The 25,328-nt window shown below is 41.2% G+C and overlaps 1 protein-coding gene across 1 annotated transcript; it reads right to left on the bottom strand.

The window, feature by feature from the left end:
- Window positions 1-5,941: 5,941 nt before the first annotated feature.
- On the bottom strand, window positions 5,942-24,856 carry LOC133451335 (GTPase IMAP family member 8-like). Its single transcript, XM_061730304.1, is given in 7 exon segments — window positions 5,942-7,868; window positions 7,870-8,837; window positions 12,242-12,274; window positions 14,411-15,043; window positions 15,137-15,190; window positions 18,183-18,259; window positions 24,791-24,856. Coding segments are annotated over 6 exon segments (3,393 nt in total). The 5' UTR covers window positions 18,211-18,259; window positions 24,791-24,856; the 3' UTR covers window positions 5,942-6,191.
- Window positions 24,857-25,328: the final 472 nt, after the last annotated feature.

Here is a 25,328-nt window from a genome sequence, read left to right as displayed (position 1 = left end):
GTCTGGACACTGTTGTACTTATTTTACCTTTAAAAATATGGACTTGCTATAAGCACTTTGTCTGCCTGTCATTGTTTTTTTCTTTTTTTTGAAACAATGTTGAAATAGCAAAATCAAGTCAGTGTAATTTCTCTCACTGACTGAGCAGGATTAAAATGCACTGGTTGAGGCATGTAATGCTTAATAAATATAAAACAAAGGGATAATACACATAGGCATGTACCTATGGACATGTGTATGTGTGTGTGTGTGTGTGTGTGTAGGTATACATATATATGTGTACACAGTATGATGCGTGTGTGTATGTATGAATGTATATGTGTAGGTATGTGTATGTACTATTGTATTATTGTATTATTGATTATACACATACTGTACATATATACATACTAGGTTATCTTCATATAAAAGTACGTTTTTCAATGTTTATAATTATTCACAAGTATGCAGTGTCATAACTACATCTCTGAAGTTCATAACAAACCAGTCTGTTTGAAAATATGTTGAGAATTGAGCAAGTTACGGTTGTTTAAGCCAGTGATTCTTAACCATAGGGCCGCGGCCCACACTTGGGCCGCGAGCGCCCCCTGGTGGGCCGCGAAAAAAATTCTGTTTTGTAGGTTTGGGCCGCGGGGGCCGCAGGACTGCATCCCGACCATGTGGTGGCGCTAATGCGTTAGTCAGTTGTTACTGACTGCCAGCCGGTGGAGGAGGGAACCAAGAGGAAGAAGCGGGGGAGCTCTATAAAAAAGGAGAATAATGCCGCGGCACGTTCTATTTACCTCGGACACTCATCTAGCTGCACGTGTACTATTAAGGCCTGTATTTACGGAGAAAATCCTTTGTTTTGCACAAAATAGGTTTAAATCCGCCAGGATAAGGGATCGTTTACTTGGTCTGCGCTCAGAGTCGGCTTGGATCTGCCAGTATCAGGGATTGATTACTTGGTCTGCGCCCAGCAACGGGGAGAGCGAGCGCGGCGTGATCCTTCATTTTTATATTCTCCATCGTGGCCACAACTAAGCCCAAAGCCCGAAACAGACTCAGAGCAAAGCTGGAGGCTACTCTGAGAGTGAGCCTTTCCCCCATTCCACCCAGACTGGACCTGATTGTGTCTCAGAGGCCCAAGTGTCTCATTAAGAGCTGCAGATAAAAAGGAAATTGTATTTTTTTTTAATATGTATATGAAAGAAAATAAAGATTCTTCTGGTTCTGCTATGCACAAATATAGTTTCATTTGCACTTTATTTCAATTTTATTTACAGTTTATTTAATTTAAAAACATTATTTTGAATGTATTTATTTTACTTTTTATTAATAATAATGGCTTGGTTTTATATAGCGCCCTTCAAGACACCCAGAGCGCTTTTTACAGAGACCATTATTCATTCATACACATCCTCACCGGTGGTGGTAGCTACGTTTGTAGCCAAAGCTGCTACGTTTGTAGCCACAGCTGCCCTGCAGACTGACAGAAGCGTCAGTCGGCCCTTCCGACCACCACCAAACATTCAAAAACATTCACACGGGGCAAGGTGGGTAAGGTGTCTTGCCCAAGGACACTACGACAGCAACTGGGACGTAGCGGGATTCGAATTGCCGACCTTCCGATCATTGGACGACCCGCTCTACTGCCATCCATTGATTGATTTATATATATTTTTTATTCTGAGTCCTTCCTTTTTTATTTAAGTAAAATCTAATTATTGATCTTTTTTTATTAATAAGCCTGAACTGATTGATTTGTCCTAGTATAAATCAAGCTTGACATGTGCATGTTAACATTGACATGTTTCATAAAAGTCCGTGATGATCATTTTATTTGACAAGGTTTTTACTTGGGCCCTGGGCCGCTCTGTACTGAAAAGATTGGGCCTCGAGGTCAGAAAGGTTAAGAACCCCTGGTTTAAGCAGTACAGGCACCATTGAACACAATGTTATTGGTGAGCAAGTCTCCTGTGGCAAGATGGCCGCCGTGTGACGACGTCGCTCTGCATTGGAGCAGCGCGGACGAGTCATCTAGCCTTTATATATGTCTATGGTATTAACTGCCAAAGGAATGGCATACATTTTGCCAAAATTACACGATTAATTCAAAATGGCCGACTTCCTGTTGGGTTTGGGCCATGGCTCCAAGAGACTTCTCTTTAAGTTGTGACATGATACAGGTGTGTACCGATTTTCGTTCATGTACGTCAAACCGTATTGTGGGGCTTGAGGCACAAAGTTTTCTAGGGGGCGCTGTTGAGCCGTTAGGCCACGCCCATTAATGCAAACCATTAAATATCACATTTTTCACCAGGCCTGGCTTGGTGCAGAATTTGGTGCCTTTTGGGGCACGTTTAGGGGGAAAAAGGCCCTCATTTGGTCGGAAAAATAAAAAAAAAACGAGGATAAAAAAAAAAACGAGAAAAATTCCTACAGATACAATACGGCCTAAAAATACAACAACAACAACAACAACAACAACAACAACAACAACAACAACAACAACGAGAGTGGAACTGACTGTTGCTGTCTCAGAAAAAGTTTAATTTGTGAATTTTATTAGCAGAGGTGTATAGTAGTAAAGTAGATGTACTTCGTTACTATACTTAAGTCATTTTTTGGGGGGATTTGTACTTTACTTGCATTTTCTTTTTTAATCAAGACTTTTATTTTTACTTCACTACATTTAAAAGTTCAAAAATATACTTTTACTTAATTACTTTGATATTTTCTACCTCGTTACTCGTAACAAATTAAAATAATTAAGGAATTACAGTATATTTTGCCAGATAGAGAGTTTATTTTTGGTGTTTATTCTATACCACATTTATTTCAGCTGAAAGTTAAATAAAAACAAGGGAAGGATCATTTTTGGTCGTGTTGCTTCTTTTCATGCGTACTATAAAATACTTGAATAATAACTTTTACATTTTTAAACTTTTACTTTTGATACTTCAGTATATTTTTTCACAAGATACTTTCGATACTTAAGTACATTTAATATAAGACTTAAGACTTTTACTCCAGTAATTTTCTTATAGGTGACTTTAACTTTTACCAAAGTCTTTTTCAGTTATGGTATTTCTACTTTTACTTAGTTACTTTTTTCAAGTACTTTATACACCTCTAGACTACTGTTGATTTCTGATTATATTGCATTTATATTGTTTTTTTTCTGCTCTTTTAATTGATGTTGTGTGCCCTGTAAAGGCGCGTTAAATAAATACAATGTATTATTATTATTAATATTATTATGAATAATAATAATAATAATAATAATAATAATAATAATAATTCTTCTTCTTCTTCTGAATAATAATAATAATAATAATAATAATAATAATAATAATAATAATAATAATAATAATAATAATAATAATCATTATTATTATTATTATTATTATTATTATTATTATTATTCAACTTCAACTAAACTGTTAAATCCTAGTTTGTTTGTTTTTTAAAGTTTGGAGAACAGTGAAAATATTTATTGGATGAGTAAAGTAGGAGATTCAAGGTAAAAGTCTGGTTTAAGTCTGGATAAAGTATTTTTTATTCTTATAAGTTTTGTTTTTGTTTTGTTCTATTTTTATTTCTTTTATACCAGGAATAAATATTAGTGGAAGAGTGTGGTTGTGGGATTAGTGGACTGTGATAGGCTGAGTAGAGAACAGAAGGTAAATTACACTAAAGGTAAACTTCCTCTGGCTCCATCTGGTGGACAGAAGGTAAATTACACTAAAGTAACGACCAACTCCCCATGTGGAGAGGAGGTAAACTTCCTCTGGCTCCATCTGCTGGATAAACGATGGAAATGCATTACTTTATTCCAATAGCTTAAAAAAAAAGCAGACATACTCTTGAATTGAATTGAATTTTTATTTCGAACATGAAACAGAAGTGAATACAAAACAAAACAATAATAATCAATAAAAAATAAATGTAAATAAGAAAACAAAACAAAAATATGAATAAAAAAACATGCATCCACTATAATTAACATGCTGGAAAAAGAGTAGGAAGAAATAAAAACGTATTAAATCCTACCCCCTAAACTATATTTCATTATGATCAAAATTAATTTAATTTCTATACAAAAAACAGAAGATCAATGCATAAATATCAATAATAAAACATCCTCACACCTATATACACTAATATAAATATACCCATTTATAACTTAACTAGATATAACTGAGCTCTGCTATCGCTCACAGAACGACTTTCCACATAAAACCTGCAAAGTTAATAAAAATAAACGAACAAATTAATCAAAAATGCACACATACGCACCAAGAATTAATTCACATCTGAAAGATAAATATATTTGTAAAGGCTACGGTATAACCGTATGATCCCCACCTTCCACACACCGTCTTAGTTAGTGAGCACACCTGTACATATACCTCCCTGAAACACCATGTGACTAACACCCAGTGCAACACACCCTCAAGTGGATAAATAAAGACTAGATAAATAAATAAAGTGAACAAACCTCAACTAAAGTGACTATAAATGGCTCCTAGAATTACCCTCACCGACATCAGTGTCGCCACTCCTCTTCTGCGTCCTGTTTTATTGGACGCTGAACTAATATTTTTCTGGGAGAAATATTATATCCATCTTGTCTTTTTTCATTTTGTAATATTACTACTTTTAACTGGGTTAAGGACACCCTTCACATTATAAGAAACCAGCTTAAGTGACACTTTGTGGCTTTCCATCGTAGATCAAATAACAGATATTTCCCCTTTCCCCTTTTCAACCTTTCCCCGACCCTGCACCCCAACCTGGGACTTGCTGATTGGGCCGGAGCTTCGGGAGCTGCGTGCTGGCCTGCGGTCCCCACCCCTGGTCATCCCGTTGCTGCTTCCACCTGCCTGCTGTGCTGTTGCCGTCCCTGACCCACCAGTCTGGCCCTCGGCAGGAGGGTCCCCCCCTACGAGCCTGGTCCTGCTCAAGGTTTCTTCCCTCCTAAAGGGGAGTTTTTCTTGCCACTGTTTGGCTTAAGGTTTTTCTCCCACTAGGGGAGTTTTTACCTCCATTGTTTATGTAATAAATGCTCGGGGGTCATGTTCTGGGTATGGGTCTCTGGAAAGCGTCTAGAGACAACTCTGTTGTATTAGACGCTATATAAATAAAATTGAATTGAATTGAATTGAATTGAATAGATATGTTTTTTCTATCCCCCAAACTCTAAGAAAACTTACTTTAGTACTTACAGGTTTTGGTTGTTGTGATGCCAGTATGGTTGGAATAATCCTTGTTTGAGTATCAGGAGCTGAGCCAAGTCAAACATTAGTTAAACATTCAAGACTGGATAAACAGTGTCAAATGAAATGTTGGGGTCACTTAGTATGGGAGTCTCTCTTCCCGGGACATTTCCCTGGAACAGGTTGGTCCCTGTCCCTTGGTCCCACACTCTTGCAGAATAACAGCTGGTTCTGATGTAAAGGACACCGGGATCTTATGTATACGAATATCGGTCACTTCTTTCTGAAGGTACATACATCTTATAAACGACCTGGTTCACAACATTTTCATCTGACATTTTCCATTTTCCATCGTTATGAAACCCAGTTTTCATCTTCTTATCCTTGTGGAAGTCCACTGTGCTGCAACGTTGGTGATCTGATGTTCCTGGGGTTTACTGATTATAGAAGCGCATCCAAACAAGACAACGTTTATATGTTATGTAACACTGCAGTTATTGGGATTGGATCATTTTTCAGGTGAGTATTTTAATAGTGATATTTGCATATGAAGGAAGTAACAATAGGACTCGAGTTTCACTGCATCTCCATCCACTTCACCAAGTATCTTTTTTAAACTACAAAGGTAAACTGGGTTTTACACTCAGTGGGACCTTTAAAAGAAAAAAAGCAACATGTAAACTTCTGACTGATGTTTATTTTTTTATTTGTAATCAATCATTCTTGATGATAACAGCATCTACATCACTGAAACATTAATGTATGTAAAACGTTTTAATAAAGCATAACATTTTAATTTCTCTGGAACACTTAGACATCTCTGAAGTACATTTCTTTTTATATTGCACCGCTCTTCAGCAGTTTTTTTTCTTACTTATTTGAGAATTGCAGGACATTTCACCTCATTAAATGTTTTGAGAGATTTGCATTTTATATGATTTTTCAGATCGTTGTCCATCTGATGTGTTAAGAATAGAGACAATGGGAGGATCACAGGATATTACATTTTTCTTTGTACTTCTTTTCCAGTTCATTTATCTCTTTTTCTTGTTTCTTTTTGAGTTTCTCCATCTCTTCCTGGAGATTTTTCTCTTTGTGCCTTGAAAGATTATCTGACAATTCTTTTTCCTTCTCATGTTTCTCTTCTGTCTCTTGCAGTTTTCTTTCAAACTCGTGCTTCATTTCCTGCATTTCTTCCATGTGTTTTTCCACCAGAGCTGCGAAGTCCTCCGTATATTTCTGTCTGAAATCATTAAACTCTTCTGCTTGTTTCCTGGCGTCCTCTTCATATTTCTTTTTCATGCTCTCTAGCTGATTTTTGTAGTTATCCTCTAATTGTTTTCTCTCCCTCTCCTCTTGTTCTTGTCTCTGGCGATCTTCTTCTTTTCTTTGTTTTTCATATTCTTTTCTTTTTTCTTCGTACTCTTCCTGCAGTTTTTTTGCTCTTTCTCGCTCCTCCTGTCGTCTCTGTTCCTCTTCTCGATGCCGTCCCTCCCACAACTCCGCTCGTTCTTTCTTCCATTTTTCTTGTTGTTTTCTCATCTCTTCTTTTTTCTGTTCCTTCTGTCCTTCAAGTTTCTTATCCCACTCCTGTTTTTGAATTTCCTCTTGCCTTTTCTTCATCTCATCTTTCTTTTTTCTCATTTCTTGCTCTTTTCTTCTCACGACCTTCTCCTTTTTGATTTTATCCTCCATTTCTTTCAGTTGCTTATCTCGTTTTTTTCTCTCTTGTTCTATTTTTTCCATCTCTTCTTTCATTCTTCCTCTCAAGGTTTCCATTTCTTCATCATGATCTCTCTTCAGCTCTTCCTGCTTTATCTTCATCTCTTCTTCCTTATCTTTGAGGATCTTCTCCAGCTCCTTCTGGATCGCTTCTTCCGCCTCCTGGAACATCTCAGTTGTGTAGCATCCGCCTCCGTTTCTCTCCAGCATTCTGCTGCTTTTTGTCATCAACTCTCGGACTTGTGTTCGATCTTTCTTTTCCTTGTTGTTGAACACGTGGTATCCCCCGCCACATTCATGTATCAGCTGTTGTAAGAGGGGGTCACTGTCTATGTACTCCTCAATGGACTGGGTGAGATCGTCTCCTCTGGTGAATAAGACCGTGATGAAGTCTGCTGATTTCTTGCCAAAGCACTTCTTGATGAGATCCACGCTGTCTTTTTCCTCTTTTGTAAATCGACCGATCTGCAGAACCAGTAAGATCACATGAGGTCCAGGAGACACCAAGCTGATGCAGTTCACAAGCTCCTGCTGAACGACGTCATTGGACACAGACGTGTCGAACAACCCGGGGGTGTCGACGACCACGACAGGCCGACCGTCAACGTTTTTTGTTTTTTTCTTGCAAAACCTGGTCACTGACTTTGAGCTGCATGAAGATTTAAAAAGTTCTTCACCCAAAATGGTGTTTCCAGCAGAACTTTTCCCACTGCCAGTCTTCCCTATCAGGACTATCCTGAGAGCCTCCGTGCTCTGTTTTATGGCTTCAATTTTAGGCTTATTATAACACTTTTCTTGCTCTACAACCCTCTTCATGAGAACCTTGGTGAACATGTCCTTGGTGAAACATCTGGGCTCTTCATATCTGATGCGACCAACATCATCTAGCAGCTGTGGGACCTGCTGATTGTCCTTGATGTTGAGGACCATGCCCCCCCCCCCCCCCACAGCTCTGACGGAGCTCCTGGATGTCTTTGCTATTCTCCACAAAGTTAACAACGTCTGGATGGGTGGGATCTGACTCCACGGTGAACAGAATCATGGTGAAGTCATTGACTCGAGAGCTGAAGGTGTTCTGGATGGTCTGCAGCTCCCTCTTGTCCTCATTGGTGACACGACCCACAGGTAGGACCAGGACGAAGGCGTGGACGCCCTCAGGTCCACAGAGGGAGACACACTTGAATGATTCCTCCATCACTTTCTCTGGAGGTTTTCCACCCAAGGCAGGCAGCTCCACCAGGGAAACCCGACGTCCACACACCTCTCCTTGATTCTGGACACACACTGGTGAGTCGGAGACTGAATGATGGTCTCTTTCACCTAAAATGGCCTTGGCTGCCGAGGTTTTCCCTGCTCCTTGCCTCCCAAACAGAACCAGGTTTAAAGAGGGTTTCACGTGCTCAGTGAAGGTGAGAAAGGTCCCTTCATTTTCATCAACAATGTTCTCAATCTTCTCCATTAGCTGTGTACGATTGTTATCGACCATGTTGTACCTTCTTCCTCTGCAGTCGTGAAGCAGCTGATTTACCTCAGAACTTGGCTGATGTTCTACATGTGTGAAGATGATCATTAACCGTTTAAAACCATCCTGATCAAACAATCTCAGAGTGAAGTCCAGTCTTTGTCTGTCCTCTTGAGTAAACTCAGAAGGATTCAGCAGCAGCAGCAGAACATTTGGTCCAGGGAAGCACGAACCTGCACATGCTTTCATCTCTTTTCTGACATCCTGTTCAGACATAGTGAAAATGTTTGCTTTAGCGACTGTTACTGCTCTTTCCTTCCACTCACAGGGTTTGGTTGGCCCGCGGATATGGGTTTTGAAGCAAGTAGAAACCTTTTCCGTGGTAATGAGCTTAGAAATTGTTGTTATTTTGTTGTCACTTTTCCCAAGCAGTACAATCCTGAGTGAAGAGGCTGCAAACAAATTGAAAGAGAGAAAACATAAAGTTTAAATTACAGGTCAGAGTTGGAGACATTGGCCACTCATGAAGAGTTTTAATTATAACTAGAAAATTTCAGGAAATTTTGATATGGGCATGCCCTACCGCCCATTCGACCCCTCTCGCTGCTTTGGTTTGGGGCTGTAGTGTTTGTGTTCGGGGTGGTTCTATGTCAGTTTGAGGTGTTTACGGTTGTATTGCATTCATTCTTGTGCTCCCAATAGTTATTATTGGGGCACGCTTTTTGGCGTCTAGCGTTGCCACGGTAACGCTTTTGACTGAGAAAAGAAATGCCCATTGAGGCAACATGGAAACACATCTAACGATGTATGCCATGCATGGGTGCATGTTCCGGTTCAGGCTACGTTAACGGATAGGGTTTTTTTTTCACCGTGGTAAAAAACCCCATCCGAATGAATGGGGCCATTTGGCATGGATTTTGACATAAAATTTCCTTAAATCACAGCTTCATGAAATTTGAATATGTTAAAGTCCACAGCGTGCCGAGTCGGGAAATATTTGTATGATGTCTCTACGATAACCTGTTGCCTAGCAACAAGCATCCAAAGTCAAATGTAAATAAAAAAAAAATGAAAGGTAAATATCGAGTTTGAACAATGTCTCTACGAAGTTCGGCCGAGCAATAAGCTTCCGAATTTTCGCCTTTTTTTTGCTTTTTGGCATCTAGCGTTGCCACGATAAAACTTTTGACTGAGAAAAGTAATGCCCATCGAGGCACGATGGAGATGCATCTAACGGTGTATGCCATGCATGGGTGCACGTTGCGGTTCGGGCCGTATTAACGGACGAAAAAAGAGTGCGGAATAATAATAATAAGGAAGAAAAGGGAAACCTTTTCTGTATACTAATATACTATATATTTTTGGGGATTTTTTTTTTCTATATCAGAGCGGGGTCATGCTGTACACCCGCTGGTGCGCAGTGGGACTTTTGTGACTTTAGCTTGTTAGCAAAATATATAAAAAATAGTAGGATAATAGCCATTTAAATTGTGCAAAAGTAGTGCAACACTGCCATCTATTGGCGCAGTGGTTGGCGAGGGGTCGCACAGACCAGTGAGGATTTCACTGTGGTAAGTTGTGGTCTTGCATGGTCCAGGATGTTAATTGATTTTATTTCGTTTCAAAAGTTAATGTTTTGATTTTTGCCGTGTAATATTCTTACAAGGATCTAAGCTAACTGTCTGTAGAAAAGACTGTAATTATTTGTTACTAAAATTGTGTGTTTGAAGATCGGATAAACTATTTTTTGTGTTAACCTAGCTTAATTGGTTACACGTGTTTCATGTGTTATTCAGACGGTATCCTGAGACCACTGCAGATCCCCTGTCTTCATACCACTGTTGTTAAATGTGTGTTGCAGAGCTGAGGAATAAAGATACCTGTAGTCTACCTGGTTGGCATCTGTCTTATGTGGAAGCGACAGTAGTGTGGAGCTGCATCTTCTCACATACAGCTGTGACCCGTCCCATATATATATATATATATATATACATATACATATATATATATACATATACATATATCTATCTATCTATCTATCTATCTATCTATCTATCTATCTATCTATCTATCTATCTATCTATCTATCTATCTATCTATCTATCTATCTATATATATATATATATATATATATATATAAATATACACACACACACACATCTCGCTGCTAACTCACGAACAAAGGTCTGGACGTCTTTCTTAACGTCCTTCTCTATTCCCACCTAGGTAAAATATCTGGGGCCTCATTTAAAATGGACTGCGTAGGAGTCATACTAAAAGTGCACGTACACTCAAAAGCCGAAAATGCCGGGCGCAAAAAAAAATCCGGATCAATAAAACCATGTGCATGCAGATTTGCACGCAACGTTCCTTTATGAATCACAGGCCAGCTGGAAGGCTGCGTAGCTGAATCCACCTCATATCCCGCCCTCTACACGCCCATAAATGCATATGGATGAGCCTACTGAGCATGCGCAGTGGCTTCCTGCAGCCTGTTTGGCGTCAGAATGAATGAGAGGGAGCAGCCACCGTGACACTGACTTTCACGTAGACCTAGATGTTGTAGATGAGGTGGAGGACAGGAAAACTACATTATTTGGTGGTCACAGTAAAAGTTAGAATAAGTATATTAATAGTATACAAAAAAATAAAGCGAGTGAGTGGCAGCACGCCGTTGCTGCGCTAAACGCCGTGAGTTCCCCGGCGCAACAAATTGCAAATTATCAAGACACTGTATGAAAGCGATACAAAAACGGGCCCGCAGCCCCGCAGCCCCGCTTCACCCCCCGCTCCCCCTCCTCCTCTCCCTTCTCCCCTCAGAGCTGCTCAGGGCTGATTTATGGTTCTGCGTCACCAACGCAGAGCCTACGGCGTAGGTGCGCGTCACTGCGTACCCTACGCCGTAGGCTCTGCGTCGTTTTAATGCGGGACCCTAATTTAGGCAACATACACCCGCACGTAAAGGTTTCACGCGCACGTAAAACTCATATATATGAAAAAAAATCTGATTCCCTTTAGGGAAGAAATGAGGGGCTCCGTGGGGCCCCTAAACGCAGCCCCTCATTTGTTCTGTCCTAAAGCGGTGGGTGAAGAGGAGGCTGCAGCTCCAGCAGCACCAGAGTCCTGATTGACTGAGCTTCACACACAGAGGAACACGATCAGCGCTATTTTATTTTATTATTTTATTATTTTAAGTCTGATATATGTTGTGATATGTGATGACATTATTAAGAGTATGACATGAATCTGGCTTCATTTCACCACCTCACAGCCTGCGCCAGTTCCCCGTGTCTTAAGTAAATTATTTTACTTTTTCGGTTAGTTTTTTCTTTTTAGATCCGAGGCTTTGCGTAGATGGCAGCTTCCGCAACTTTCAGGCGCTTTTTCTGCGCAAGCAAGCTTTATAGATGAGGCCCCTGAGCAATAAGCCAAGACTTTATAAAATCTAATTTCATCCATCCATCCAGGTTCAGGTCTCAAGCTGAGCAGAGATGTCCAGATCTGTCTGCCAGCCACTTACTCCAGCTCTGCCAGAAGCACATAGGTGTTCCCTTGGCAACTGAAAAATCTCTATCGTTTTCTGGGTCTGTCACATAGTCTGCCCATTTGGATTCTTTATATCAGTTTCTAAAGTACATTTTGGTATAGCCAATAATACAATCAATATGTGTATAAGCACAGACAACAGTCAAAACCCTTTACCCGACAAGGACAACAAGTAAAACCAACCCCACTTGCCACCAATCACTCAGGGTGACCACAGATCGCAATATTTAAGAAACATCAACATTTTTCAATTAACCTTGAAAAAATATGCCTTTTGATATTTTACTTCATAGTTTCAAAGTTCACTTACGGTTATAGAACGGATGCTTGATAGATCTCATTCCTGCAAATAAAGAAACATAAAAATTACACTTAGGAATAAGTAATTTCCTTAGGTTTTAATTCAATCCACAGTTGCAGGAGCTGCATGCTGGCCTGCGGTCCCCACCCCCGGTCATCCCGTTGCTGCTTCCACCTGCCTGCTGTGCTGTTGCCGTCCCTGACCCACCAGTCTGGCCCTCGGCAGGAGGGTCCCCCCTTATGAGCCTGGTCCTGCTCAAGGTTTCTTCCCTCCTAAAGGGGAGTTTTTCTTGCCACTGTTTGGCTTAAGGTTTTTCTCCCACTAGGGGAGTTTTTACCTGCCATTGTTTATGTAATAACTGCTCGGGGGTTCATGTTCTGGGTATGGGTCTCTGGAAAGCGTCTAGAGACAACTTTGTTGTATTAGACGCTATATAAATAAAATTGAATTGAATTGAATTGCTTTGACCGGGTCAGTGAACTCCCTGTCTTCCCCTCTGAATGTGACTCAGAATCACGCTGGAAACAGAATCCCGTACCGGACTCCCTCTCGGAAATGTCCGCTTTCAGAGAAAGAAGGATTTCTGACTTCAAGCCTGCAACGTCCATTTTTCCTGGGGCAGGTGAGGGAGGGGTTACTTTAGCTGGGATCTTGGCAGTACTCGGATCCCAGGAGGTGTTGGGCCTTGTGTTGGAGGATCCAGAATACTTGAATTTATTCCGCCTCGTTTCCATCTGGACGTCGCCGTGGATTTGTTAGGTTGTCCGGTTGCGTTTAGAAACGGTTTACTGTAACTTTTTTCGCTTAAACTAGAGGCTCAACGGGAGCTTGCGTCAAACACAGCTTACTCCATGGCGGCCATCTTGGCTCCCCCCAATGGAAAGATATTCTAATATTATATAAAAAAAGCCATTCGTAAAGCCAGAACAGCTTATTATTCAATGTTGATAGAGGATAACAAAAGTAACCCACGTTTTCTGTTCAGCACTGTAGCCAGGCTGACAAAGAGTCACAACTCTGTTGAGCCGTGCATTCCTGCAGCTCTCAGTAGTGAAGACTTTGTGAGCTTCTTTAACAGTAAAATCACGAGAATTAGAGAAGAAATCAACCAGCCGGTTGTGGGCGTTTCTTCAGCTTTAGCGACTTCCCTAGGCTCTGACTTGACTCTAGACCAGGGGTTTTCAATTCCGGTCCTCGGGCCTCCCTGCCCTGCATGTTTTAGATGTTGTCTTGCATCAATACACCTGATTCTAATTAATGGTCCTCATTAGTTTGTCATCGAGGTCTGTACAACTCTGTTGATTACACAGCTCCTTATATCATGGTGTGCTGAAAGCAGGGTAGCATCTAAAACAAGCAGGGCAGGGGGGCCTGAGGACCGGAATTGAAAACCCCTGGTCTCGACTGTTTTGTTCCTATAGACCTCCCTGAGCCGACCTCAGTCGTAAATAGAGCTAAATCAACCACATGTATGTTAGACCCCATCCCGACTCCACTATTCAAAAATGTTTTCTCTTATTGGTGCGACAATACTGGACCAAATCAACCTATCCCTAGACTTAGGATGTAACCACAGGTTTAGTTGCAGTAATTAACCTTTACTTAAAAACTTTCTCTTGACCCAGACATTTTAGCTAATTATAGACCAATTTCAAACTTTCCATTTGTATTTAGAATTCTGGAAAAGGATCGTTGCTGTTATGGTTTTCGAAACCCCCACCTCTGCACTCTACTGCTGGAGTCCCTGCGCTATCTATTGCACCATAGTCAGTCACTCGGGCTCACCTCAGCGTTTTCCTTCCTGGTGACGAGCTGGCTGGGTGTGGGCCCTGCACACCTGCATCCATTTTTCAACCACCAGAGTCTTCAAGTACTCTGTCTTACCTTCCCATAGAATTATCTGATCTACAGTGTCTATCACCCACCATCCCCATTGGTCTGGGATGTTTGTTTGGTAACCTACACCCGCCGGGACGCTGACTACTCTTATGGATTTCCGAGAAAATACACAACAGAAAATATTTGACTATTCAGGTCCAGCCACATAACAAACTGCCTTTGTGACTAAATATCAGAGGTGATATTGGGAGGCGTCTTCAAAAAGAAAAGAAAAGAAAAGGAGCACAACACAAACTTTTATATGCATGACAAATGATGTAAAGATATTTTGAAACATACCAGCTTCTCGAACAGCATCCAAGTTGATCCTGACTCCCTTGTCTTCTTTCAGGTTTTCAGAGGAGCTGGGCATCTCAGACTTTGCATCTACATATATATCGCAGGTCACATGAGCTCTATCACATGTTTTCATAATCCTGCCCATAACTGTAAACAGCTCTGAACGTTGAAGGTTCTTATGCAACATCAACCTCTGATTACATTTACTCATCAGTTCTCCATACTGTGGATGTTGCTGAGGTTTGTCTATGCCACCTGATCCGTCTGGTATTAAGACCAGAATATGGTTGTAAACCTGGTCACCATAAAACTGCAGGGCTGATTGGAGCCTCTTCTGTTGCTGCTCAGTGAAGCTTTCAGGCTGGAGAACCAGCAAGAACATGTGAGGTCCAGGATCAGAGAGTTTCACCAAGTCTTCTACAAACTCATTAAGTTTGCTTTCAAGAATGTCAGGATGAAAAAAATTTGGTGTGCTGATTACAACCATTTTTTTGTCTCCAATAAATTCGCTAAGTGATACACAGCGCTCTGGTTCTTCTTGGGGGTTGAACCAGATCTTGCTGAATATGAAGTTCCCCACAGAACTCTGTTCAGACCAGCTGTTCCCCAGCAGAACAACCCTCATCTCAGTCACTGGAGGATGAAAAAGAAGTTTGTACTTACTTACGCAAATTAAGCATATTGTGACGTACATGAAGAAAAGAAATTCAGAAATATTTAACATACTTAGAGGTGGCAGAAATTCAAGACTATTTCTGCGCTTAGTGGATGTTTCATGTTCTGTAAGAGTAGGGACAAAGAAAACATTTAAGGAATGTTAAAGTTTGGAAACTTAAAGAAGTATAAAAACATCTATCTATATTTCTGTCTGTGGTTCTGATGTTGTCAGGGTTTGACATTTCCCCCAGTTTATGTTTTCAGTTCTGCTCCTCCTGTTTCCATCTGCCCTGATTGTCTGCACCTGTGTCTCGTTACCCCCTTGTTTATATCTGGTCTTGTCTTTCCCTGCTCCATGTCGGTCCGTACTGTTTCCTCCCTCCATGTGTCCTGTTTTTGGTTTTTGCTCTCTTGTTTTTGTTAATCCTGCTCTGCAGTGTTTTTGGTTCTTGTTTTTGGTAAAAAAAATCCTGTTTTTTTGCAACTCCTGCCTCTTGCTCTCCTGCATTTGGGTCCTCAACAAACCACACCCGTGACAGATGTGGCCCTTTAGTGTTGCAGATCCTGCACACTCGCCAGTTTTTCATTTAGGTTGGTCTCCACCACACACAAACATGCTTTTACTTCCTTTCTGTTTCTACTTTTCTTTCCATCTTACCCACTTTTTATTTTCTTTGACATTTTGGTTTAAAATTCTAGGACTAAACCGCAGAACTGTTGAAGAAAACAGTTTACCGTATTTTCGCAACCATGTGGAAAGGCGCAGCCTCAGTTTTGTGTGTCATTTCTGTATTTAAAACACATACGGCGCTGTTTGAATTATTCTAGTAAGTTATCATGCTTGCTATTAACAGAACGTATGATAATTTGCTTACGCCTGTGACACACTGATAAAACAATGCTGTGTTAAGTGATTAAAAAGTGCTGCACAAGAAGTTTCCTGATTATCAGCATAAAGCAGAAATCTGCAGAGAAGAGGAAACTTCTTGTTACTAACAAACAAGAACAATCTATACCTTTCCACTGACTGCAACCACTCCCTTCCCCCCTCCCTTTAGGGGCGCAGTCAGCTCTGTAAACTAGGGTACACCCAGAGTGAATAAAAGCAAGGAAGCAGCAGAGACAAATCAGAGTATGTCGGAGATTTTACACGTCTCGACTGCTCTCCTTGCGCAAGCCATTTTTAATTGTGTTTGTGTCTCTTTTTGTCTCCAGAAAGTTTGATGATACAAATGTTAAGTGTATGAACCTAACAGGCGCACCGAACGAAAAGGCGCCGTCTACACACACACAAACATACTAGTGTGCGTATTTAAAAATAGAGCGGGAGCAAAACTTAGTTTGATTGTGTTTGATTTAAGTTACTACAATTGTTATTGCATTAATCAAACCCATCGAAATCTTCATCCTCCATTTCTGCATTAAACAGCTGCACAAAATCAGCTGTGCCAGTTCCACTTTCCTCGCTGTCGGAGTCACTTTCGGTGCCGTGCGGCCCCTCGGAAATGCCGGCTTTTGCGAAAGCTCAACAACAGTCCAGACCAGCAGATCCGTCAGCCCACGTTAGCATCTACAATCCATCAACAGTAAACGACAGAGCCCGCAAACCTGAGTACCTCAAGTCTCTGGATGTCGTAGGTCTTGGTTGACACGCCTCTGTGACATGGAAGAAGGGGACAGAGCTGTGGGGGGCAAACCGGGGTGGTGGTCCCTCTGTTTAAAAAGAGGGACCGGAGAGTGTGTTCCAACTACAGGGGGATCACACTTCTCAGCCTCCCCGGGAAAGTCTACGCCAGGGTACTGGAGAGGAGAATACGGCCGATAGTTGAACCTCGGATTCAGGAGGAACAATGCGGTTTTCGTCCCGGTCGCGGAACACTGGACCAGCTCTATACCCTCCGCAGGGTGCTCGAGGGTTCATGGGAATTTGCCCAACCAGTCTACATGTGTTTTGTGGATCTGGAGAAGGCATTTGACCGTGTCCCTCGTGCCATTCTGTGGGGGGTCAGTGAGTTCAGGTCCAGGTCTGGTTCTGGTTCTCGTTGCCAGCAGTAGATCAGACTTGTTCCCGATGCATGTTGGACTCTGGCAGGGCTGCCCTTTGTCACCGGTTCTGTTCATAATTTTTATGCACAGGATTTCTGGGCGTAGCCAGGACTTCCGGGCGTAGCCAGGATTTCTAGGCACAGCCAGGGGCCGGAGGGGATCTGGTTTGGGAACCACAGGATTTCATCTCTGCTTTTTGCGTATGACGTTGTCCTGTTGGCTTCATCGAACCGGGAACTTCAGCAGGTGCTTCGGCGTTTAGGATGTGAACAAGCATGTTCAAAACCGAGGCCATGGTTCTGTACCGTCAAGTACAGAAACAATTGACACAAAAAAGGCCAATCTTGCAAGTAAGATTTAAACCATTGAACCACAGTGCCGGTAAGTCCCACCCACTTTTCCAGTCTGCTGAGAAGAATGTTATGATCAACTGTGTCAAATGCAGCACTGAGATCCAGTAATACCAGAACAGAGGATTTGCCTGCATCATTATTCAGATGAATATCATTTAGGACTTTGATGAGTACAGTCTCAGTGCTGTGGTGTGGCCGAAATCCAGACTGAAATACATTAAAGAGGTTGTTTTGCATCATGAAAGCATGAATTTCCTGGAAAACAACCTTTTCAATGATTTTCCCCAAAAATGGCAGATTTGATATTGGCCTATAGTTACTAAGTGTTGTAGCATCCAGATTAGATTTCTTTAGGTTTTATTACTGCAGTTTTCAAGGCCTAAAAGAACTGGCCTGTTTGAAGAGAAGTATTTATTATCTGCAATACATCCGGAGCTATGCAGTTAAAAACTGTTTTGAAAATTCTCAATTTCTTACTGCTTTGCTTTGTCTTTAATTATTGCTGTTTAACTCGTGTCTACACTGGTTATTCTAAATTGGAGTTTCAAAATTTAATAAATTTTAAATCCTGTAAATTTGGTCGTGTAAGTCTGTACAAAAGTGAGGGAGACCTGCCAGTCAGGCCGATCAAGCTGAAAAATCAGCAAATTCTGGTCCCCGACCGATCAATTGGTGCATCTCCAATTTTATGGTCTTGGTATCAATGTCAGACTCACCATAAGGAGAAGATGACGACTCTGCCATGTCCCTACTCTGGTAGGAAGTCGTTACAGTACCAGATGATCTTGTCTGTCTGCTGGAGGAAACAATGCAAACATTATACTAGAAATTGTTTCAAATGTTTACATTTTTGTTGTGGTCTGAATAACAGAAGGGCAGTGTCAATAATATTTATTCTATTATAATTGATCACACATCGATACATTTATGATCATAAAGCTGATTATAAGTCAGCTGCCCTAATTAGGGACAGTGCGAAGGCTCATTGTATCTGTAGGAATTTTTTTTTTCCCCTCATTTTTATTTTTCTTCTTTCTCCTGTATCATGTCGCATCTTAAAGAAAAGTCTCTTGGCGCCATGGCCCAAACCGAACAGGAAGTCAGCCAATTTTTAATTAATCGTGTAATTTTGGCAAAATGTATGCCATTCCTTCGGCAGTTAATACGGCCCGAACCGTAACGTGCACCCAGGTGTGTTAAACATCAAAATGTGCGTCTCAATCCTGCAACGATGCGCATTACTTTTCTCAGTCAAAAGCGTTACCATGGCGACGATAGACGCCAAAAAGCGCGCCCACCCTTCATCCAATTGGTCCATATTTGATAGTTCCTACTTTCTGCCATAACTTTTGAATGGTTTGACGTAAAGACTCGTGGGTGGAGTCATCAGACTCTGTATTGAGTACTTGACCTTCATTAGTGCAAAATAGTCCCCCCTTTTCTTCTGATTGGTCAATATTTTTATAGTCCCTATTCTCCACCATAACTTTTGAATGTTTTGACATAGTCGTGGGTGGTGTCATCTGACTCAATTTTGAGTACTTGACCTTCATTGGCATGAATTAGCCCCACCCCTTTTTCTGATTGGTCGATATGTGATACTTCCGATTTTCTGCAATAACTTTTGAATGGTTTGACATAAAGACTCTTGGGTGGTGTCATCGGACTCAATTTTCAGTCCTTGAACATAATTGCTGCAAATTAGCCTCGCCCCTTCTTCTGATCGGTCGATATCTGATAGTTCCTACTTTCCGCCATAACTTTTGAATGGTTTGATATAGAGAGTTGTGGCTGGTGTCATCCGCTAAATGTCCAGCCCTGAAGAATCTACATACAAGTCATACAAGCTTCCACTGCAGCCTCAACGTGCACAAGGGTGCGAGGGCCCATTCATCGCTGCTTGCAGCTTTAATTCTCGTTGTATTTGCTCCCACTTGGCTCCATACTTAGGAAGCATGGGATTTTTTTATCATTGTTATGCAGATGACAGTCAAATTTTATTGGATGTCTCTGAACTTTTTAAATTTTAATGAAAAAAAGACTGAACTGATGGTTTTTGGTAGCGCCGCTGGAACATTCCAGATCTGGGCTCTTTGACCCGGCATGTAAAACATCACCAACCTTGGGGTAAAAGTGGATGCAGCTCTCAAGCTTGACAGCCAGATCAGGGCGGTGGTCAAATCAAGTTTTTATCATTTGCGGCAGCTGGCTAAAATAAAGCCAATTCTTTCAAAACAGCTCTAAATAGTTATCCATGCCTTTGTCACCACTCGGCTGGACTATTGCAATGCCCTTTGTGTCGGTTAGTGCTTCCTCCATCTCCCGTCTCCAGATGGTCCAGAAGGGGCGCTGTAATGGCGACAGGTGGAGAGTGTCTCGCTGTGTGTTAAGTCTGCGTTAAGTCTGTTAAAGTTTATCCAAATCTGTCAAAGTTGAATGAGTTGCAACTGATTGCAGTACGACTGTGACTTTGTTAAGAACACTTGCTAAGAACACTTTTTTGATAATGGGGAAGACCGTGCTGCTGTTCCTGCTGCTGCTATTGCTCTGGACAGCTGATTCGCTTATGTCGGCGTCGGGGACTTTCAGAGGTGATATTCTGCGGTACTCCCGGAGTGATCTCCTGCTTCTTCGTCATATGGATTACCCTGCACCGACCCTGGACAGCTGTCGGGAGCTTCTACTGGGACAACCCGGATCGAGCCGAGACCACCACCGATCAGGTACGAAGAGGAAGCGGGGAAGGAGGGGAGGCGTGAGGCAGAGACTAAAAAGACTCAGCGGTACCCTAAAAACTCCACCGCTCCCATCCATCCTGCTTGCAAATGTCCGTTCTTTACGCAGTAAACTGGACGAACTACATGCAAACATATCCTGCCAGTGGGCATACAAAGAAGCAAGCCTACTCTGCTTCACCGAAACCTGGCTTGACAACACGATCACTGATTCGCAACTCGATCTGGATGGATTTGGAATTCCGCTCAGATTGGACCGGGATACTGGGAGTAGTCTGAAAAAACATGGCGGTGGGCTGTGTGTGTACTTTAACAAACAATGGAGTAGATCTGCTGATTTGAAATACTCCTGCTGCACACCTGACGTAGAGATCCTTGCTGTGTCGTTTAGACCGAAGTATCTCCCCCGGGAGTTTGGTCAGCTGGCTCTAGTGCTTGTTTACGTTCCTCCCTCTGGAAACGTCAGAGGCCGTCACAGGGTCCATCAGATAGAAAACACATCACCAGACTCCCCTGTTTTCATCTTGGGGGATTTTAACAGTTGCAGGCTAGACAAAACTCTTTCAACATATCAGCAGTATGTTACTTGCCCCACCAGAGGTGATAAAACAATTGACCTCTGCTACGGTAATGTAAAGAATGCATATAAAGCGTACAAAAAAACCTCCACTACATTACCTTCTGTGAGGAAATAATTGTCCCAACCAAAATTGTAAAAGTATTCCCTAATAATAAGCCGTGGATCACGAAAGCCTTGAAAACCACTCTAAATGAAAATAGCATTCATCTCAGGAAACAGGACTGAGTCAAAAATTATTCAAAATAAATTGAACAAACAAATAAAATCTGCCAAGAGAGCTTACAAGGATAAAGTTGAGAAGCTTTTTCTTGAAGGCAAAGCCAGGGATGCCTGGGCAGGCGTGAAAACACTGGCAGGCCTTCCCAACAGAAATCCTACCACATCAAGGATGGGGCAAAAGACAGTGTCTAAATGGCAGAGAGCCTGAATCAGTTTTACTGTAGATTCGACCAGTTGGACTACTCACGGGAGCGGCAGGAGCTAATAACTGAACTCACTCCACTGACTCTCTCCAATGGAAACCTGGAGCTGCAGCAGGTGGATGTTGAAAAGGTTTTTAGAAAGATAAAGCACCAGGACCTGATCAGATCAGTGGACGCTTGCTGAAAGTCTGCTGCAGTCAGTTGTCTGGTGTTTTCTGCTCTCTCTTTAACCGCTCCCTGGCCGAACACTCTGTCCCATCACTCTGGAAATCTGCCATTGTCTGTCCAGTAGCCAAAAAGACCAATCCAACTCGTAATAATGATTATCAACCTGTGGCATTAACATCACTGGTTATGAAGAGCTTGGAGAAGCTTGTTCTTTCTCAGCTTCAGGAAGAGCTCAGTATGCGTGCTGACCCTCTTCAGTTTGCTTACAAGCAGCACAGGGGTGTGGATGATGCTGTTCTCATCATGCTGCATGAAACTTTCACTCATCTGGAGAAGCCCAAGTCCTTAATCAGACTGGTCTTTGTGGACTTTTCTAGTGCATTTAATACGGTGCAACCCCATTTGATGGGCAGGAAACTGTTGAAACTGGACACCAATCCGCATCTGATCCTCTGGGTCCTCTCATTTTTAACAGACAGACATCAAAGGGTTCGGGTCAATGGTCACCTCAGCTCATCAAAGTTACTTTCCACAGGAGCCCCCCAGGGTTCTGTTATCTCACCGGTACTTTACACTCTATACACTAATGACTGTAGGAGTACGAGCCCTGGCATAACATACATGAAATACTCTGACACTGTTATTGAATTGAAAAAAAAATTGAATTGAATTGTTATTGTGGACACTACCAACTCAGAGGGTCGGGCGCAGCTTAGATGAACATTTTTGCAGAGTGGTGCAGGCAGAACTGTCTGGACCTCAACACCACCAAAACTAACTGGTTGTTGACTTTCGGAGAGGTCCATCCAACATCCCCACTATCTCTGTCAACAATCAGCCTATAGAGAGGGTTGACTCATATAGATATTTGGGGACAGTAATCGACCACAACCTCACCTTCCAACCTAACTCTGAATCCATGTCCTTAAAGTGCCAGCAACGCCTCTGTTTTCTTAGAAACCTCCGTAAACTTCAAGTCCACCAATCAGTCCTGACAGCATTTTACAAGTGTTTTATTGAATCAGTTTTAACTTTCAACATAACAGCTTGGTTCGGATCCTCATCTAACATTCACCGTAATAAACAAAATTATTACATTGAGCAGCAAAATAATTGGACAGAAGCAGGAATCACTGATGGGCATCTATAACAGAAGGACTAAACGAAAGGGACAACAAATAGCCTCAGACATCACACACTCACTCTACAGTCAGTATAAGCTCCTCCCTTCAGGTCACAGATACAGATCACTAAAATTCAGGACAAACACCATGTCAAACTTCGTGCCCTCATCAATCAGACTCATAAACAGCTGATTTTATCTATTTATATTTGTACCCGCTTTTAAACATTTTTTAAAATCATTGTATTTATTACGCACTTAATGGGGGACTTATTTTTTTTATCTCTTTATTCTCTCATATTTTATCTATGCTATGGTTTACAGCATCTAAGTCCAGCAGTATTTGTGATTGCCCAAATGTATGTTGCTTTATATTGATTGTGTGGTTTGTTTCTGTACTGTCCTGTTGCATATGTTATCTGTACACGCAATGTTGCTGATGCTTTTCCACAAATGAAGTTCCTAACGGATAAATAAAGTTATTTATTTTATTATTATTATGCTGCAGCATTTCCCCCATTTCAGCCTCCCTCAACTGGCTGCCCATACAGTCTAGGATTCATTTTAAAATGATTTTATTTGCTTTTAAATCCTTGAATGGTCTTGCCCCGCCGTACCTCTCTGAGCTTCTACACCCTTATACACCCAGTCGCTCTCTCAGATCAGCTGATCAGCTGCTCCACTGTAGTACTACAGTACTAGAGTACTACAGTAGATCAGCTGATCTACTGTAGTACTACAGTAGATCAGCTGATCTACTGTAGTACTACAGTAGATCAGCTGATCTACTGTAGTACTACAGTAGATCAGCTGATCAGCTGCTCCTGAGAGCCTGAAACTAAGAGGAAGCTCAGAGGGGACGGCGCCTTCGCTGTTGAAGCTCCAAAACTTTGGAACAACCTGCCTCAGCAAATCAAACAGGCCTCCTCTCTGTCTGGTTTTAAATCTCTTCTCAAAACCCACCTTTTCTCCTTGGCTTTTAACACCTAGAAACACAGTTGAGTTTACTTTATCCTTTTATTCTTTTATCTTCTATTCTATCCTATTTTATTCACTTAACTTATCAAGATTGGTTTATTTATGTGTCTTGTGTTTTACAGTGTTTAGTGTTTGTTTTCCATTCGCCTGTCCAGCACTTTGGACCATGTTGGTGTTTTTAAAGTGCTTTATAAATAAACCTGACTTGACTTGACTTGAATCATGGTAGAGCAGTAAAGGTAAGACTTTTTTGGGGCACCAGATGGGGTGGGGAGGATCTGGCCGGAATAACGTGATGCTCCCACGCGCTTCGTGCGGCCAGAGAAGCCCCACACTGTCTGGTGAAAAGAAGCTGCTGCTCACTCCTCAGGATAAGGAGGAGACCTGAGCTCAGTGCAGGAATTCCTGGGGTTGGTAGAGGATGGTAATGCCCAGGACTGACTTAGGGAGGAGCACTGGGGGATAAAATGGGGAAAAAAAAAACGGGAATAAAATATATATATATAAAAAAAAAAGATCATAAGAAATGGAAATAAATAAGAGTTGTATTGATACCGATACCACGATCAACTCACTGATGCTGCTGAAAATAAGGGTATAATTATCTGAGTATTTAGTTCTGTGAATCAGCAGATAAATAATTCTGCCCTACAACTTCCTGTCTGGAGCCAGTGAAGATGTTTTGTGAAGAAGGTTTGTAGCATTTGCATTTTGTAAGCTCATAGTATTGGAACATCTCTAAAATAAATGTGCCTCTAGAAAACAAGAGATGTATTAAGAAATGGTCCTTGCGTTATTCCGTTTGATGTTTACAACTCATGAGTTGAATGTGGGTCTTGATTTGACCAGTGTGGTTAAAATGATAATGTGATATAAAACAAAGGAATAGATGTTGTATTATTTGAATTGTAAATCTATCCAGCAAACTTGACAAATCAAGATGTGATTCATTTCTAAATAATACACATTTTTATTGTTGGCTTAGATTGCCTTAGATTTCTGTCTAGGATTAATAAAGTAGTATTTAATTGACTTGAATCGTATAATTATAAATTAGTTCTATTAAGTAAAGCTGAATTTGCTATTGAATTTAGTGTCCTCTAGTTTCTACTTAGGATTTGAAAAAAATGACAAATCCATTGAATAATTGCATTCATAAGAAACATTACAAGAAATAACATTTAAAACTCACTGTGATGGTTAAATCTCAGCCTATAAATCCCGTCAGATCAAAATGTCGGCTTGTATTTTTTACCTGACGGTTCAGCAAAATTGGTCACAGTCAGTTTAAGGAGGCATTTTTCTTTTCTTTACTCACCAGCTCAGACTTTTCTTCAGCAGTTCTTCCTTTATCAACTGACACTTAACAGCTAAAAACTGAAACACTTCACAAGAGAAAAGCTGTTTTACCAGCAGAATAAGAAGGCGGTGCTCTGTACACGTATGATGGCTATCAACTGCTGCCGATTAAGTTACTTATTAAATGAACCCCTGACGCAGCATTGTTTTTATACTTAATGCTAAAGTGTAAAATATAGAGTAACGTTTTTATTATTATTATTATTATTATTATTATTATTATTATTATTGTTACAAATATTGTTATTGTTGTTACCAGTATAATAACATGTAGACACTCCAGTCATGTCAGTGTAAATCACATATCAATATTTATATGTTAATATTAAATAATGTAATAAGATTTTTGCTTTTCCTCTCTTCATCAGGAATAGTAGTAAAATGACTCAGCAGTACTGGGTTACCTTAAATGACCTCCTGTTGACAACAGTAGGGAGATGGCGTGTTACGGCTCAATGGTTGACCTACTGCCTGCCTGCCTGACTGGTTTGTGATGC

Source organism: Cololabis saira, chromosome 9, assembly GCF_033807715.1.
Source record: "Cololabis saira isolate AMF1-May2022 chromosome 9, fColSai1.1, whole genome shotgun sequence".
In the NCBI taxonomy this organism is placed as follows: domain Eukaryota; kingdom Metazoa; phylum Chordata; class Actinopteri; order Beloniformes; family Belonidae; genus Cololabis; species Cololabis saira.
The sequence above is the reverse complement of the archived record's forward strand: the minus strand, read 5'-3'. Positions and strand labels throughout refer to the sequence as shown.